This window comes from Mustela lutreola, chromosome 7 (assembly GCF_030435805.1).
Source record: "Mustela lutreola isolate mMusLut2 chromosome 7, mMusLut2.pri, whole genome shotgun sequence".
Lineage (NCBI taxonomy): Eukaryota > Metazoa > Chordata > Mammalia > Carnivora > Mustelidae > Mustela > Mustela lutreola.
Window position 1 is genome coordinate 66,814,917 of NC_081296.1, and position 18,489 is coordinate 66,833,405.

Sequence of the window (18,489 nt, forward strand, 5' to 3'; positions counted from 1 at the left end):
CCACGTAGGGCTTTCTGCTCAGCAGGGAGCCTGCTTATTTTATTAAGCTATTTTATTTAGTTAAGTTATTTCATTAAAAAATAAAATCTCTGGGGCACCTGAGTGGCTCAGTGGGTTAGGCCTCTGCCTTCAGCTCAGGTCATGATCTTAGGGTCCTGGATCCTGGGATCAAGTGCTGCATCAGGCTCTCTGCTCTTTCTCTCTGTCTGCTGCTCTGCCTACTTGTGATCTCTCTCTCTCTCTCTCTCTCTCTCTCTCTCTGTCAAATACATAAATAAAATCTTTAAAAAATAATAAAAAATAAAATCTTTAAAAAAGAAGATTCTCTCTCCCTCTCCCTCTGCCTCTTCTCCCCCCAATCTCCCTCTGAAATAAATCTTTTTTTTAAAGATTTTATTTATTTATTTGACAGAGAAAGATCACAAGTAGGCAGAGAGGTAGCCAGAGAGAGGAGGAAGCAGGCTCCCCGCGGAGCAGAGAGCCCGATGTGGGCTCTATCCCAGAACCCTGGAATCATGACCTGAGCCAAAGGCAGAGGCTTTAACCCACTGAGCCACCCAGGTGGCCTGGGTGGCTCAGTTGGTTGGACGACTGCCCATGCTCGGGTCACGATCCCGGAGTCTTGGGATCGAGTCCCGCATCGGGCTCCCGGCTCCGCAGGGAGTCTGCTTCTCTCTCTGACCTTCTCCTCGCTCATGTTCTCTCTCACTGTCTCTCTCTCAAATAAATAAATAAAATCTTAAAAAATATATATATAGCCAAGGGGCGCCTGGGTGGCTCAGTGGATTAAGCCTCTAATGATCTCAGGTCATGATCTCAGGGTCCTGGGATCGAGCCCCACATCGGGCTCTCTGCTCAGTGGGGAGCTTGCTTCCCCCTCTCTCTCTGCCTGCCTCTCTGCCTACTTGTGATCTCTCTCTCGCTCTCTCTGTCAAATAAATAAAGTCTTTAAAAAAAAAAAAAGATAGTCAATCTGATTTGGCTGATGGGCACAGAGGTTTGGCTTTGCACATAGGATATACAGTGGGCATTTTCCAAAAATTGAATGATTTAAATCTGCAGCTCCATGGTTTGAACAAAAATACATTTAGAGTACATATTACAACTTCCCATTTCAGACAAGATGGAGTAGCAGAGACCAGATTTGCCCTCCTTCCAGAAACAATCAACTAAGCATAAAAACTATGAAACAACAGTTTTCAAGATGGTGGCCACCAGACAACAAAGACAGTGATCCCTGAAAGACAAGAAACAGATGAGATGAGCCCTATGATTGCCTTAGCTTATTGCTTTAGAGAGTTTCCAGGATGAATTGCAGGGAGGGAGAACACAGGCAGGGCCCTGCAGGCTCCTTGAACTGAGGAGATAGCTCAGAGTTTGTGGCAATCCAAACTCTGTGCTCACAACAGAGTGCTGGTGAGAAAAAAGGTGCATTGAGAGAGAATTCTGGAAAGGGCCCCTCCCCGCCAAGTATTCAGCCGAGCACTACTTATCATGGAAATGTTAGGAAATTACTTGAGACTAAGGAAAGAATCATCCGAAATAATTAGAGGGAACAGTAGCCAATATTCAGAAAGGACTGGAACAGTGACTGTTCCCATCAATCAGATTGGAAAACCTCATAATTTTAAGAAGCATTGGTTGGAGTTCTTAGAAGAGTCTTGCCTTAGCAGTGGGGACAATTTAGCCCCAGTTTATTTATTTATTTTTTATTAATCATAGTTGTTCATCCCATTTAATAAATTTTAAAAGCAACACCTGAAGGGATCAAACTATTTCTAGGTGATGTAACTGCATCTCAGAACAAACCTCAAGAATGTTTACAGAAGGGCTGCCTGGGTGGTTCAGTGGGTTAAAGCCTCTGCCTTCTGCTCTGGTCGTGATCCCAGGGTCCTGGGATTGAGCCCAGCATAGGGCTCTCTGCTCAGCAGGGAGCCTGCTTCCCTTCCTCTCTCGTTGCCTGCCTCTTTGCCTACTTATGATCTCTATCAGTTAGATAAATAAATAAAATCTTAAAAAGAAATGTTTACAAAAATACAAAAACAACCAGCATGTGAAAACACAAAATTTACAGTGCCTGAGGTCTAATAAAACATTAGCAGTCGTACAAATAAGCAGAAAAATGTGAACCATAGTGAGGAGGAAAACCAATTGACACCAACCCAGAATTGACACTGATGTGAGAATTAGCAAAGAGATTATTATAGCTGTATTCCATATGTTCATATAGCTAAGTAGAGACTTGGAAGATATTTTCAAAAATATGCAAGTTGAACTTCCAGAGATGGAAACAAATGAATGAGATGAAAAGCCATGAGATGATGGCTTGATGAAAAGCCAATGAGATGATGGAATTAACAACAGTTTAGATACTGCAGAAAAAAAGATTAGTGAACTTGAAGACATGAAACTAGAAATTGTCTAAAATGAAACACCAAAAGAAAACAATTTTAGAAATTAATAAAGAAGTACATAATACATGATAGGTAGAAAGTTGGCTTTTAAAAATATTTAAAATTGGGAAAAATGCAGGCATCAACTAAAAATGGGTGAGAGGGCATATTGTTTTTGTTTAATTATATGTGAAGGTATGTGAACAAAAAAATAGATGATCTTGAAAATGCTACTCCAGGTTCCATCTTCCTTCTCCATTTGCATATGACTTTGCTCCTGTGATCATCCCCTCTCCCCCTGAAGCATCCTTTTCCTCCTCTCAGCTAGCTCATTCCCCTTAGTACATGTATCCACCAGTAGCTGCATCTTGGGGAAAACCCTTCCTTGACCCCCACAACCCAGCACCACAGTGACTGCCCAGTTGCTCTACTCCATTCACAAAGTTTCTAATGTCTGCATCTGCCATCCCAACTTCCTCATCTCTCATGTACTCTTTAACCCACTCCAATGTGGCTTCCACTCAGACCCACCTCTCCACCAGAATTCCTTTTGCTGTATTTGCCAATGACTTCTTTATCAGTTATTCTCTATAGTTTACCACTCCCTCCTTTGGCAGTTTTTACCACTTCCTGCTCCTTGGCTTCTAAAACACCACCCTTTTTTGTTGTCTTCTTACCTCCCTGGCACCTCTTTATCAGTTTTTTTTTTTTTTTTTGGCTGACAGCTTTTCACTGCAACTCCTAAATGTTACTATCCCTATCCTTGGCTCTCTGTAGACTCTGTACACTTCTTCCCCTGGTGATCTCACCCAATATCTCAGCTTTTTTTTTTTTTTTTTTAATACATCCACATATACCCAGATCTCAAGAGTAGATCTCTAACCCAGATTCCCCTTTGGGCTTGAAGCCTATATTTCAAACTATCTACTTGACAGCTCCACTTGAATGTCTGAGAGGCATTTCAAGTTAAATTCAAAACTAAGCTCTCAATCTCCCAGCAACATAAAATAGTGACGCTTTCCACACAGTTATTCAAGCCTGAGAATTCTCCTTAAGACTTCCTTCTCAGAGCACCTGGGGGGCTCAGCGTTCAACTCTGAGTTTTGGCTGGGGTCATGATCTCAGGGATCCCAGTTGTGGGATCGAGTCCCACTTTGGCTTTGGGCTCCATGCTTGGTGGGAGTCTGTTCAGAGAATATCTTCCTTTGTCCCTCCCCTCATTTGTGCTCTCTCTCTTTCTCTAAAATAAATAATTTTTGAGGGGCACCTGGGTGACTCGGTCAATTAAGTGTCTGCCTTCAGCTCCTGGGGTCCTGGGATAGAGTCCCACATCAGGCTTCCTATTCAGCAGGGAGCCTGCTTCCCCCTCTCCTTCTACCCCTCGCCTTTCTTGTGCTCACTTGTGCTTGCTCATGCTTGCTTATGCTCTCTCTTTCTTTCAAGTAAGCAAATAAATAAATAAACCTTAAATAATCTTTTGAAAAGAGTCCTTTCCCTTCTTCCCACATGCAGTCCAACACCGAGTCCTGAGATTCTATGTCCAAAAGCTGTCTTAAATGTGTCTGCTTCTCTTCCACCCTTGTGGTGTCTAAATGGAGTGTCTGTCCAATTGGAACGGGGCCTACAGAATGTAGGGCAATGATCAGGTGGAAGTCGGTGGCATGGGCGGTGAAAGGATTCGCCTGAAGCAAAACAAAAGAGATAGACATTTATTGAATATGCCACAAGGGAGCCATGGGGAGGACAGCAGAGGAGAGGTTGTCTGCCAGGAGAGAGTGGGTGGGAGCTGTTTTTAAGGAAGGAAGGTGAGGACAGTTTGAGACTATGGAATCTTCCCTTTTTTGGTAACTGTGCCTAGTTGTAGGAGCCCATTGGTCAGTTAGGACCTAGGGAGGTTTTGAGGTGGGTGGCCTGATGGGTCTGTCTGTATTCAGCCAGGTGTTGCTGTGGGCTCTTCCTGCATTCCATCGCTCCAGCCTGTTTGCCTCAAAGTGGCCTCTGCACTCTCACTATTACCAGCACCCTCATGGCCAAGCCACCATCATCTCTCATGGGAATGATTGCAGCAGCCTCCCAACTATCTCTACAGTTTTGCCCTTACCCCCTTCAGACCTTTCTCCATGAAGTAGTCACAGTAAGCTTTTAAAAGATAAATTGAATAACATTCTCCTGCTCTAGTATTTCAATGACTTTCCATTACTCTTAAGATAAATATCTAATCTTGGGACATCTGGGTGGCTCAATCGTTGGGTGTCTGCTTTCAGCTCAGGTCATGATCCCAGGGTCCTGGGAATGAGACCCTCATTGGGCTCCCTGCTCAACGGGAAGCCTGCTTCTCTCTTTCCCACTCCCCCTTCTTGTGTGTTCTCTCTCTCTCTCTCTCTCTCTCTCGCTGTCTCTGTCCAATAAATAAATAAATAAAATCTTAAAAAAAAAAAGTAAAATCTAATCTCTTCATCTTCAGTCTGCAAACCTTGCCATTTGGCTTCTTATTTCTCCAGCTTTATCTGTACTGCTTTCCTCCCATCTTTCATTCCCAACTAGTCATTCCTGCTTTGTGACTTCACATTTTTCCTCCCTCCCCCACTGTTTATCTGGTTAACTCCAGTCACCCTTTAAGAATTTTATTTATTTGAGAGAGAGCGAGAGGGCACAACCAGGGGTGAGGGGCAGAGGGAGAGGGAAGCAGTCTCCCCACTGAGCAGGGAGCCCCGTGCAGGGCTTGATCCCAGGACCCTGGGATCATGATCTTAACCGAAGGCAGACACTTAACCCACAGAGCCACTCAGGTGCCCCAGACTCTCATCCATCTTTCATTAATCAAATATCTCCTTAGATGTCTTTCCTGACTATCCAATTTCAACTGTTTCCCCAATTTTCTCTCTCATAGCACATTGTGCTTTTCCTTCATAGTTTTACTACAAATGGTAAATATATTTATTTGAGATTTTTTTGAGATGTAACTAATAAGTTTGTGTGTGTGTGTGTTTTTTTTAAAGATTTTATTTATTTATTTGACAGACAGAGATCACAAGTAGGCAGAGAGGCAGGCAGAGAGAGAGGAGAAAGCAGACTCCCTGCAGAACAGAGAGCCTGATGAGGGCTCAATCCCAGGACCCTGGGATCATGACCTGAGCCAAAGGCAGAGGCTTTAACCCACTGAGCCACCCAGATGCCCCAGTTTGTGTGGTTTTTTTGTTTCCATTTTTTAGATTGTAAACTCAAGGAGGACAAAGCCAAAGTCAGTCTGGATATTTGTTACTTCTCCTCCATCTGTCCTCTTAGAAGAATGGTCTGGCACACAGCCGGCGCTCATTAAATATTTACTGAGTAAAATGAATGAGTGCCTTAAGTGCTTGAAAACCCTGACCTGTTCTCTAGGAGTAGCTCTGAATCTCTGCTTAAAATCTGGATAAGTTTTGGGACACGTGGCTGGTTCAGTCGGTAGAGCCTGGGACTCATGATCTCCCGGTTGTGAGTCCCAGCTCCTTGTTGATCATAGAGCATACATTAAAAAAAAAAAAAAAAAAAAAAAAATCTGGATAAGTGTTATTAAAGTTAGGACTGGGGTGCCTGGGTGGCTCAGTCACTTAAGCCCCCCACTCTGGGTTTTGGCCCAGGTCATGATCTCAAGGTTGTGACATCAAGTATCGCCTGGGGCTCCCCACCAGCGAGGAGTCCACTGGAGATTCCCTGTCCCTCTCCCTCTTCCCCGATCACATGCTTTCTCTATCAAATAAATAATCTTTAAAGTTAGGACTGAGGGTAGGTGAGGTGGCGATTTCCGCCCACAGACCCTTTTTAAACCTCACTGGCTACTCTCCACCCTGCGCAACCAAACACTCCTCTGCTCTTGCCAACAAATAAAGAGGATTGTGACATAGACTCTAACAGCGATGGCGTTTATGTCTCAAGCCCGGAATATGACGCTGGCGGCTCATAGCTCCTTTCAGGCAGGCAAAGTGCACCACTCCCCTCCCCCACCCAGACCTGGGGCCTCTGACACCCTAAGCCTACAAGCTCCTGCTGTTGCCTCAGTTCTGACCTGCCGTACAGCATGGCAGCTTCCAAAGGCGTGGTCCCCAGCACGGCTAGCCGTACAACATGGCCGCCTACAGAGCGCGAACCGCGCCCCCTCCCGCCCAATCACCGGAAGTTTCCATTTGAAAGCCCGGCGGCAGACCCGGTCGCTGGTGCGGCAGTTACCGAGGAGCATCCTTTGAACCAGGGCAACGAGGGCTGCGGGCAGGAGCTGCAGGAGCCTGGGTTCGACTCTCCCGGGGCGAGGGATGGAGCTAGATATGGGGCGGGCGGAGTGGTCTGGGAATGGAGAATTTTATTTCTCCCGACTTCTTTCCCTGGCCGAGACAGGCCAGGTCGCGCTCTCCGGGGGCCCTCCACCTACTCCGGCCCCCAAACCCAACCCAGGGTAACTTTCACCTTGCACCTTTCAGACCTCAGCTGCGCCGCCTCGTTACGATGACCAGCGTGGTTAAGACAGTATACACTCTGCAGCCCCCCGCTGTGCAGAGCGGCGGCCTGCCGGCAGGTGGGTATCCACACAGCCCTGGCCCAGCGGGGTGGTCAGGCGGAGGAGTACGAGGGAACAGACCAGTGGCCAGAAAAGGGGGGCGCGGTCTGGGAAAGGGCAGTTTATCAGCTCTGACAACCTGCTACCTCCGCTAGAACTAGGCTGTCTAGGTTTATGACGGGAGTTGTTGGGGCAAGGGCCCTGTCGTAGGATTTAGACGTGCCCTCCCCCATTCCACTTCCTGAACCTAATCGTGCTGCATTTACTAATTAGATTTAAGTTGCTGATTGTTTCACAGTATTATTTCCTCAAGCTAGGAATCCCCTCCCCCCTTTTTTAAGATTTTATTTATTTATTTGACAGAGAGAGCGAGCGCGTACAAACAAGGGGAAAGGGAGAAGCAGGCTCTCCACTGAGCAGGGAGCCAGATGCAAGGCTCAATCCTAGCACCCTGGGATTATGACCTGAGCTGAAGGTAGACACTTAACCGACTGAGCCATCCCAGGGCCCCAGGAATCCCTTTTTAAACAGTTGCCAGTTTGATTTCCAGATCTGGGCTACCTGGAGGGACTGGATTTGTTGTCAGGGAGAAGGGAAGAGAGTCCTTTGAGAAGTGTGATTCTGGGAGGCACCAGGGTTTGCACCTTGTCTCGTTCACATTTGTTTCTGCACCGTGTCACTTATACAGTAAATTGTCAATCAATTGTTGGGTGAAGTAAGAGAGAGGGGCCAAGCCTAGCCAGAGTTTTCCATAACCTTGGGAAAAGAAATAGGATTAAAAACAATTTTTGATTGCTTTGCCATCTTGCTTTGTGTTGCTGAGCTTGTGGTTGAAAGTCATGTAGGCTCTTGAGCTCCTTAATCTCAAGAGCAGGGCACAAAATAAGCTTCAAACATCAGAACCTGTGGGGGCAGATTTGGCAGTAGCTATTTAGGACTCCTCCCAGGGGACTCTGTGCTGCTGGTAGATGAGCAGTAGAAGATTGATCTATAAATAAAAAGGGTTTCCTCAAAAGGCTTAAAGGTTGGTTGGTTGGTTGGTTGGTTGGTTGGTTTTACCTGACCTCCGAACACCTAACTGGTAATCTGGCATCAGCAGGACCTAGGAGTTATTGGGAGGTAGAGGGGAGCATGCTCCTGCAACAGCCTTTGCCTTGGAGAGCAGTGCCCTCTCTTTGAGTGGAGACTGGCTTTCCCCAGCCAAGTTGGAAGTTTTTAATCTCAGCTTTCTATCCCTGTCCCAGTTTTATGATCATATATAACCTCAACAGTTTAACATTTTAAGGCTATCTCCTACGGTTTTTGCCTACCTAATATACACATGTAAAAAAGAGTCCAAAGTTAGAAAATATTATGCCATGAAGAACAAGTCTCTTTTCCTTCCTTGACCAGCTATCCATTTCCCCTCCTTAGCATCTCTCATTTTTTAAAAAAGATTTTATTTGAGAGAGGGCGGGGAGGGAGAAACAGACTCTTTGTTGAGCTGGAGAGCCTGCTTCGGGGCTCAATCCGGTAACTCTGGGATCTTGACCTGAGCCAAAGGCAAGCACTTAGTCAACTGAGCCACCAGGTCCCCCACCTCTCTCATTAAGCCACCCAGGTGCCCCACATCTCTCATTTCAAGAAGATAGTCTTTGTTAAGTCCTGCTAAATTTTTTCTACAATGCAGTCCTTAGGCTTTAGCAAGTACAGATTATTAGAATTGATTCCAGTCAGCAAAGAGTGGTCATTTTGATCACTTTATTAACACCCTTTCATCTGGGGGAGGATGTGTTACTGTGCATAACTTACTAATACTCAGAAGAGAAGGTAAATATGTTCCCCCAAGGTTACCTTTTACTTGAAAACAGAGACCTGCGGTGCCTGGCTGGCTCACTTGATAAAACATATGACTCTTGAGCTCAGGGTTGTGAGTTCAAGCCCTACATAGGGCATGGAGCCTACTTTAAAAAATGAATAAAAAGATTAAAAACAACTATGCAACCGTTAAAGGAGAACTTCGCAGCAGCTTGAGTGTAGCCTCCGAAGAGCGGGCAGAGGGCAGAGGGCGGAGGATTTTTGCAAGGTGTTTCGGTTCCACTGGTCCTGGAGGAAGGCTCCAGCTGCGCATCAGCCCTGCTGACAGCTACGTGACCCCTCTTTTCATTCTTCTCTTGTATCAATGTCCACTTTCATGCCTGTCCCCTTAGCCGTTCAGTTTGCCAGATCATCAGGCTTTTGGCTATCCTCAAGTATATTGCACTATCACCTTCCAAGGATTTTGGTTTCCATCCCCTGTTAGTCTAGAAGTGTATTCTTCTGAATTAGTCCTTGCAAATTGAGACAGGCCAGAAAATACAGGGTGCTGACAGCCTGGAACGGAGCTGACATAGCATTTCTTCGGTTGAGTCATGACCATTGAGGTCTCAGCAGCTTGTCTTCCTTTGCAGACACACAAACTCGAGCCACTTCTAAGAGCCTGCTACCTGTTAAGTCCAAGGAAGCAGATGTTTCCAGACTTCATTCAGGAGGTTCAGAAAACGATGTTATAAAAGTCACTAAACCAAGACGAGAGAACGGGTGAGAGTTGAATCATTGGTACCCGATGAGAACATCTTGCTAGAGGTTGCTCGGTATCAAGATTTAGAAAAGAGGGGTTTTGAGAGCAGCAGGCAGTCGGAGTCCGTGGCCCCGAACAGCGGTGTGTTAGAACCGTCTGTGTCAAACAGTTCCGAGGAGGCCCAGCAAGGGTTAGGATAAGAGGTACTTTGTTTGCTCTGAGTGTGCAAATAGCCAGACCCTGGCCAAACACCAGGCTTTAGTGGTGGTCGGGGTGTGTGGGGCTGCTTGTTAACTCAGGTTGCTTGTCTGAGTGTCGTCCTGTCCCAGGTAGCATGCTTGTTTCCCTATACTCAGTTCCCATGTCAGCCAGCTTGACAGGGCGTAGCTATACCACTCTGAGCAGGAGCAGGTCAGTCGGGCCATTGAGGTGGGCCAGGAGAGGAGCCCATTCCCTATTCATAAGCCTTTTTCCAATAGTCTAGGCTCAAACGACAGCACATGGGCCCTCTGAGCTTCTCAAGCTGTTGGCATTGTATATGGTCTCTGGTTTTTTCCTCAGAAATCCAGGCTCTTTGTTCTGCCTTGTTCACAACACACAGAACAGCAGTGCTACCATTCTCTGATTTCTTTATTACTTTTTTAAAAAAATTTATTTGATAGAGAGCACAAGCAGGGGGAGCAAGCAGGGGGAGCAACAGGCAGAGGGAGAGGGAGAAATAGACTCCTCACTGAGCAGGGAGCGGGAGGCAGGGCTCGATCCCAGCATGACCTGAGGCTTAACCGACTGAGCCACCCAGATGCCCTCTTTGTTACTTTTTTAATTGCCCCAAGTCTACTTATGCACAACATTGTATTAGTTTCAGATGCACAACATAATGGTTAGCTATTTGTATATATTGCAAAATGATCACAGTAAGAGGAGTGAACATCATGATTTCTTTGTTTTTGCTTCTCTAGGCAGGTAAAAGCTGCAGACCCTGGCACGAGGAAGAACCTCAGAAAGAGGTGAGCAGCAGGGTAAGCAAAAGTTGGCCACCATTTTAAGGTGGAGGCTCTCAGTCCTGGTTGTGCCTCAGAAATCACTCATAAGTTTGTTTACTGTGTGACAGCCTGGGTGCCACGCCAAAAATCTGAGTGGAATTTTCAGTGAGGAGGCACAGCCCGGTTTGAGAACCACTGGCAGGACTAGGATCTTTGAGGCTCCCATCTTGAGAACCAGACAGGAGCTTTCTGGGTTCCATGCCAGGTTCACTGCTGATTGGACTTCAAAGCCACCTATAGCCGTGGATAGGAGGATCGGAGGGTGAGCCTACGGGATATGAGGCATTGCATGTGGTTAGTGACTTTAAAATGGTGGTAGTAGAAATCCTGGGGGAGAATCCATCTCTCTGTTTGAGGATAGCTTGTCTATTTTGCTTCTGAAGATAGAAATAATACAAGCTGGAAAATTGATAGAAGTAGGTTCTAATTCCAAATCTATTATTTGTGCATGTCTTGAAAGTTCTGAAGATAGGGGCCCTAGCCAGCCCAGTTGGTAGAGCGTGTAACTCTTTCTTTTTAATTTTTTTAAAGATTTATTTTAGAGAGTATGTGCAAGCAAGATAGGGGCACCGGGAGAGGGAATGAGAATCTCAAGCATGTTTGACTCCCCACTGAGCGTGGAGCCCAGACATGGGGCTCGATCTAATGACCTTGAGCCAACGTCAAGAGTAAGGCACTCAAATGACTGAGCCACTCAGATGCCCCAAGCATGTAGCTCTTAATCTCGGGGCTGTAAGTTCGAGACCCACTTTGGGTGTAGAGATGACTTAAAAAATAATTTTTTTTTAAAGTTCTGGAGATAAAATACTACTCAAGAAGGACTCTGAGGGCACTGAAAAGTTAGTGATGATGATGGCTATTTATTGTTTACTATGTGTCGGCTATTATTTATTGTTTACTATTGTTTACTATGTTACCTGTGCTAAGAATTCTACATGTATTCTCTCTCTTATTTTTCACAGTAATAGAATTATGAGTTGTGGGTATTATCCTAATTCTAGAAATGAGGAAACAAAGTCTCAAGAGAGGTTATGTAACTTACTGAGGGTCAGATGCTACTATATAATTAAGCCAAGAGTTGAACCCCTGTTTGGATGATTCTGTAGCCCATTTTCTTATACCTCCACTTCTTCACCTAAACACAAATTATCATTACAGCTACAAACCACTGAGTAAACAGAAATCAGAGGAAGAGCTCAAAGATAAGAACCAGCTCTTAGAGGCCGTCAACAAGCAGCTGCATCAGAAGTTGACTGAAACTCAGGTAAGAGACCACCACCAGACCTCTGTCATCACCGCACTAGGCAATGGCTAGCCTCTGGTGGGATGGCCCCAGGACAGGAGAAGCTTGTCTTGCCCGGGGGCCCGAGTAGAGGAAGAAAGAAGCCAGGCTTTTGCTGTGCAGGTATCAGAGCAGGGGAAGGAGAGAAACCCCCACCCACCCTGTAAGGGGAACAGGTCTGTACTGTCTGTATGGCACCTCCATAGGGAGAACTGAAGGACCTGACCCAAAAGGTGGAGCTGCTGGAGAAGTTTCAGGACAACTGTTTGGCAATTTTGGAGAGCAAGGGCCTCAACCCAGGTAAGAGACAGTGCACGGTTGCCTTCGGAGGAGTCAGTGCATGTGCCCCTTCCTGAGGTGGGGCAGGGGTGGGGGAGTGGTTGTGGACTGTCTGTCTAGAGTGCCAGCCTAGCCAGTGCCAGCTGGGCCATTCAGTGCAGGGTGCTTAGCAAAGCAAGAAATATTGGGAGTATCTTTTTTTTTTTTTTTTTTTTTAAGATTTTCTTTATTTTTAAGTAATCTCTACACCCAATGTGGGGTTTGAAGTCACAAGCCCGAGATCAAGAGTTACAGGCTCTGTAGCCTGAGCCAGCCAGATGCCCTGAGGAGCTTTTCTTTGTTCCCTTGTGGTTGTGGACAGAGGACTATCTCCTATCTGAACACTTCATTCATGCCATTCATTTGGTGCCAACAAGTGTGACCTTGCAAATAAACCAGAAGTATTTTCTTTTTTTCAAGGTAGATAGCAAAGTAACTTTCCCAAGTGGGAAAAGACAGAAGTGATACTTTATTAAGGGCTCCTAAACCTGGCTCATCAGCAGAATCGCAATGGTTAAATGTGATTTTGGTTCTGACCCTGTCCCTAGAGAGTAGAGTCTGTAGCAAGAATGGGAGTGGAAGCAGGAATTGCCCAAGGACTGTACAAGAGCTTCAGACTGAGTTGAGGAGCCTGAGAATACCCAGTGAAGGGGCCCAGGCTTCTCTGGATTCAGGAACACTGAGTTTGAATGCTGCTGATTAACATGTTACCATACATTTATATATATATATTTTTAAATATTTTATTTATTTATTTGTCAGAGCGAGCGAGTGAGAGCGAGCACAGGCAGACAGAGTGGAAGGCAGAGTCAGAGGGAGAAGCAGGCTCCCTGCGGAGCAAGGAGCCCGATGTGGGACTCGATCCTAGGACGCTGGGATCATGACCTGAGCCGAAGGCAGCTGCTTAACCAACTGAGCCACCCAGGCGTCCCACATTTTTATATTATTTTAATTTATAATGCATATGTACTACTTTTACCAAAAATAATAATTCTTAAGCCCAAATACTTTTTTTTTTTTAAGATTTTATTTATTTATTTGACAGAGAGCAAGAGAAGGAACACAAGTGAGTGGGAGAGGGAGAAGCAGGCTTCCCATTGAAGAGGGATCCCGATGCAGGGCTCAATCCCAGGACCCTGGGACTGTGACCTGAGCCGAAGGCAGACATTTAACAACTGAGCCACCCATGCGCTCCAAGCCCCAAAACCTTTAAAAAATAGTTTTTTGTGGGGTGCATGTGTGGCTCAGTTGGTTAAGTGTGGGACTTTTGATTTCAGCTCAGGTCATGATCTCAGGGCGGTGGGATCTGGCCCTCTGTCAGGCTCTCAGGGAGCCTGCTTGAGATTCTCTCTCTCCTTCCTCCCCTCACCCCACTCCACACTCAAGTGTACTCTCTCTCCTCTATAAAATAAATCTTCAGAAAAAAATTTTTTAAAATATTTTATTTATTAATTTGAGAGAGATACAGAAAGAGAGCACAGCAGGGTAAGAGGGAGAGGAAAAAGCAGACTCCCTGCTGGGAGCCTGATGTGGGGCTCAATCCCAGGACCTCGAGATCATGACCTGAGCCGAAGGCAGACTCTCAACCATCTGAGCCACCCAGGCGCCCCTAGAAAAAATTTTTTAAATAAAAATGGGTTTTTGTATTATAAAAACAAAAACTCAAATGACACATTTCGTTTGTACAAATTTTCTGCTAAGCTGAAGGGAAAGCAGAATGAACTTTTAACCATATCCAAAGCTAGAGAGGAGGGAGATAAAATAAAGCTCTGATGGTAGGTGTAGGTGACCCTGCCAAGGGGAAAACTGCCAGACTCTTCAAGAAGTTTCCCTCATGAATACTCCTGTACTTGTCCATGGAGGGGTTTTTAGTTTTTGTTTTAGGTGCGGTTCCCTAAGCAAGGCTGACTTTGTCGTTTGCATCAGTTTTAGGCAGTGAGGCCCTGGCATCACAGCAAGGATCCACCACCGATCACACGGACTCTATGGTGAGGGCATGGGTGTGAGTGGGCGGAGGCAAAGTGACTGTGGGGCTCTGCCGGGCCAAGAAGGGCTCTGCCACGTGCTCAGCAAACCCCAGGAAGCCGCATTTATTTTCCATGATAGTGGAAGACAGCTATGTGTACTCCAAATAGCATATTTCACTTGGAAAGCAACTTTGTGCTTACAGATGTTGAGCGAGTCTGAGTTGAAAATGTGCTACTTTAAGATACTTTTTTTTTTTTAAGATTTTATTTATTTATTTGACAGAGAGATCACAAGTAGGCAGAGAGGCAGCAGAAAGAGAGGGGGAAGCAGGCTCCCTGCTGAGCAGAGAGCCCAATGTTGGGCTCAATCCCAGGACCCCGAGATCATGACCTGAGCTGAAGGCAGAGGCTTAACCCACTGAGCCACCCAGGCACCCTTTTAATTCACATGTTAACATGGACATGTATAGAGAACTTTCTGGTTTCTTTCTTCTCCACTTTACCAAACTTCTCCCCTGGGCCATTTATTGAGAACTGTAGGATGGAAAGGTCCAGCCTGGAGTAAAATTGGCTTCTCCAGTAGTAAGTAGGAAGGTGGTTGTTTGGGCTAAAGTCTTTGAGATTCTATGCCCTCTTCACCAGGAAGATCAGTTGTCATCTTAGAATCATAGAATTCTAGCTACGGAAGGCTTCCTCCACCCCCTAGGGCAGTAGTCACCTCTTCAATGGCTACTCTGTTTTGTGTAACATAGAGCACAGGGAAGTAGGGTGATCTGTCCATCGCTTGGACTGAGTTCCTCCAGGGGTGCCCCAAGAAAGAGCCTGGCACATGGGGGACACTCAGTAAATGCCTGAAAGAATGGAAGGATTGTTAGCAATCATCTAATCAACTCTCATTTCATATGAAGAGATTAGTTTATATGAAGAAAGTTTTCACGTATCCGTAACGATTTGTTACTACATTGTACTTTCCTCTTAGTTGCTGCTAGAAACTTTGCAAGATGAGCTGAAGTTTTTCAATGAAACAGCCAAAAAGCAGATGGAAGAGTTACAGGTGAGAGGCAGACATCACCTTGAGGCAGGATTACCATTTCCCACCATGGTGGGTAGGGCTCTGGAGGATTCTTCCTTTTCATACATTTCTTTCTTTTTAATAAACTGCTTTGTAATCATAGATTTATAGGAAAGTTGCGAAGATAAATACAGAGAATTCAGTGCCCTTAATATTAACATCATACATTATCATAGTATATTTGTCATAATTTAAAAGCCAACATTGATGCATTACTATTCACTAAATTCCAAGACTTCACTTGATTTCACCATTTTTTTTCAACAACTGATTTTCTCTTCCAAACACTCAGAAATGTTCACATCTACAGGGCTTGAGGCAGTGTACAAAACACTAGGTTACTCAGTGTATGAGGTGGACCTGTGTGACAGCTCTGCTTTGGAAACTTGGTATCTCAAGGAAATCTGTAATAGGAAACCCGGATTGAGTCTAGACTGCTTTGGACTGCTTGGAAGAATCATGGGCCAGTACACTGAATCCTAGAGGATTTCATGGCTCCAGTTTAGATATAGGAGTCTGTAGTAAAGAGAGACCATTCCTAAAACCAGCCAAGATAAACAGATCTAAGACTGAAAAATCTCATGTCAATATTCGCATCGTCTTCTCAAGGGAAGAGAAGCATAGTGTCCTTAAATGGTATTGCCTTTCGTGTGACTCAAAGTCCTGTGGGTGTTCGTTTGTTTCTTCCTTCCTTTCTGAATGTCTTTACATGCAGGCCTTAAAAGTAAAGTTGAAGATGAAAGAAGAAGAGAGAGCCCGGTTCCTAGAACAGCAGACGTTATGTAACAGTCAAGTAAATGACTTTACAGCAGCCCTTGAGGAAATGGAACAGCTATTAGAAATGTGATAAAAAGCAAGTGACCAGATGGCTCCCACAGAGGAAGCCACGTAGGACATCTGCTTCTCGGCCATGACCTTCTAGGACTCACTATCCCCAGAATGGAAACAGTTTCTGCAGTAGGATTAAGGACAGTCTATGCTGGAATGGCGGTTCCTCCTTTAGGCAAGCGTGCGCCCCCCCTCAGACTGATGGGCCCTCCTGAACCTTGCACATACAGAATCGAGGCCAACAAGAGAGCCCCTCTGTCCCCAGAAGCTTGGATTGACCCTCTAGCCAACAAAGCAAACGGCAGGCCATTAGAATCAGGAGACTAAACTAGCCACAGCCAGACGATCCCAAAGGTCACATTCAGATGCATAGGAAGAAAACCTTAATTGTACCGTGGAATACAGAGACTCCATGGGAGACATCACTGAGAAGCGATGCTGTCCCCTTCTAACTTGGAACACACTTTGTCTAATCCTGGTTGGGCTCTAGACCTCATTGTTAAATGAATGAACGTGAAGTTACTGGAAATGGCTTAATAAATGAGGGTGAAGGTTTAGATAGCAGTAACACCTACCTGAAATAATACAACTTGGAGCTTTTAATCTAAATCACTTCTGCTTTTATTTTTTATTAAGTGCTACTTTTAAAATAAACATTTCTGTGACAATCCAGACTGCAACACTGAGAAATGAAAATAAGCCATTAACTGACCCATGTCCACCGAATACTCTTGGCCTAATCCAAGGAACAAGTTCAAGACTCCAGTGTAACCCACAATATTTTTCTTCCCCTTCAGTGCTCTGTGGTTAGCCCTGCTGTCTTTCAGGAGCAGAGCTGGTCTTCTGAGGGTGTCTGCTGTTTGTGGCAGTAGATGCCTGACTCCATCCTCCAGCTTTGTGTCACTAGCTACCTGTGCCCTCTCTATATTCCTGAGCCTGGTTCTCTTCTGCTCTTTGCATAGCCAATCCAGGGCCTGGCCCCATGGATCCCTAGTTAGCTAAAGTCCATGGTAGGCTTCCCTCTGGTTTACCAAAGGCAGAGCTCTATTTCATTTCTTAGTTGTTCTAGGCAGACTTGGGCTATCTTCCGTGTTTTTCTGCATCTCCCAATTTCTATACTAACCTCACCCCCCTCCACTCTTGAGCATTGAGACTACCACACAACCAGGCCAAGGAATACCCCCACCCTGACTTTAGGGCTAAATTTCTTTGCCTTCACACACACATTCATACAGTTGGTTATGTCCCCAAAATCAGACGTACATAGTTACATAACTCACCAGTCAAAAGGGCTGAATATTTTCTTCTACCCATTTTCAGCATGTTTATAGTTTAAAAGATTATTTACCCAAATGAATGTATAATTGGCATTTCTGCCCCCCACCCCCAAAGTTCTACTTCCTTCTTGGAAAGAGAGCGGGAGAACTCAGCTGTGGGATCCTCACCTCCTTGTCAGGCCGCCCTAGTTAACACCTAGGAACGTAACTTCCTCAATGCCTATGACTTCTCTAACCCAGCGCCGAAACCCTGTTCGCTGGTGGCCAGCCAAGGGCCTTTGCCTCACCAGCTCCCCTCTGTGCTCCTTTGCCTTTTCTGTTGCTTCCTCCTACCTTTGTTGCTCCATCTACCTCTCGTACTCGTGGAGGTGTTCGGGATGATTCATCTGTTCCGTAGGCTGGATGAACTCATGTTAGGAGAAACTCAGCAGACAGTAACTCATACTCTCCAATCTGCTGGGTGCTCTAGGAAACTTTAATAGAGAATGGCATTCTTAACCTCAAAGATGCTTACCATCTATTTGGGAAAACTTGTATGTGTAGGTTACGTGTAAGTGAAATAACAAACAGCAACACTTTACTAACTGGGTTGTGTGGCATAGGTGTGTACTCTAGTAGTTCACTATGGGCTAGTTTGGTTGGGGAGGGCTTCAGGAGGAGGCAGACCAGAGACTGAAGGAAGAGTAACATCTGGAGAGGCTAGCTAGAAAGTAGAGGACATTCCAGATCAGTGAACCTGTGGAGGTTCAGGGAGAGAAGCAAGGTCAGGTCACAGGCAGCTCCGCTTCCTTTCCCCCCACCTCACCCTCTGCGTATCTTCCACCTGGCTATTCCTGAGTTACAGCCTGTGCAGTAAATAAAATGTTTCTCTGAGTCTGTAAACTGTGCCAGCCAATTATAAACCCAAGCAGGGGGCTGTCATTGGAACCTTCAGGGAGAAAATCAAAGTATGAAATGCTGAAGGAAAGAATAAAGAGCTGAAGGGATATCCAGATGAGTCTTGGGGAAGTGAGTTAGGCAACTGGGCTTATGCAGAGGTTCAAGGTAAGAGGAGATGTCTGTCACTTAACTGACCATTTGTACTCTGCCATCCATGGGGCCTATACCCATGATTCCTTGCTGTATTTCTCAGGTAATCCTCATTACTATCACAAGGTAAGCACCATTACCTCTTTATGCAGCTGGGGAAAGAGACTCACAGATGTTAGGTTAATTTACCGAGGGTCAAACACCAAGCAA

General features: G+C 45.5%; 1 protein-coding gene across 1 annotated transcript; it reads left to right on the forward strand.

Moving 5' to 3' along the window:
* The first annotated feature begins 6,331 nt into the window (after window positions 1-6,331).
* On the forward strand, window positions 6,332-16,647 carry KNSTRN (kinetochore localized astrin (SPAG5) binding protein). Its single transcript, XM_059181160.1, has 9 exons — window positions 6,332-6,659; window positions 6,848-6,942; window positions 9,354-9,483; window positions 10,423-10,470; window positions 11,665-11,770; window positions 11,995-12,088; window positions 14,033-14,094; window positions 15,053-15,127; window positions 15,861-16,647. Exons 1-9 carry the CDS (start codon window positions 6,451-6,453, stop codon window positions 15,990-15,992), a joined length of 951 nt encoding a protein of 316 aa, XP_059037143.1. The 5' UTR covers window positions 6,332-6,450; the 3' UTR covers window positions 15,993-16,647.
* Window positions 16,648-18,489: the final 1,842 nt, after the last annotated feature.

Bases quoted from the DNA above. Each gene is read 5' to 3' on its own strand.
- KNSTRN (XM_059181160.1), top strand. From the start codon at position 6,451: ATGGCAGCTTCCAAAGGCGTGGTCCCCAGCACGGCTAGCCGTACAACA. The intron at 10,471-11,664 runs GTGAGCAGCAGG...TTATCATTACAG, and splicing joins AGGAAGAACCTCAGAAAGAG to CTACAAACCACTGAGTAAAC. The intron at 14,095-15,052 runs GTGAGGGCATGG...CTTTCCTCTTAG, and splicing joins CCGATCACACGGACTCTATG to TTGCTGCTAGAAACTTTGCA.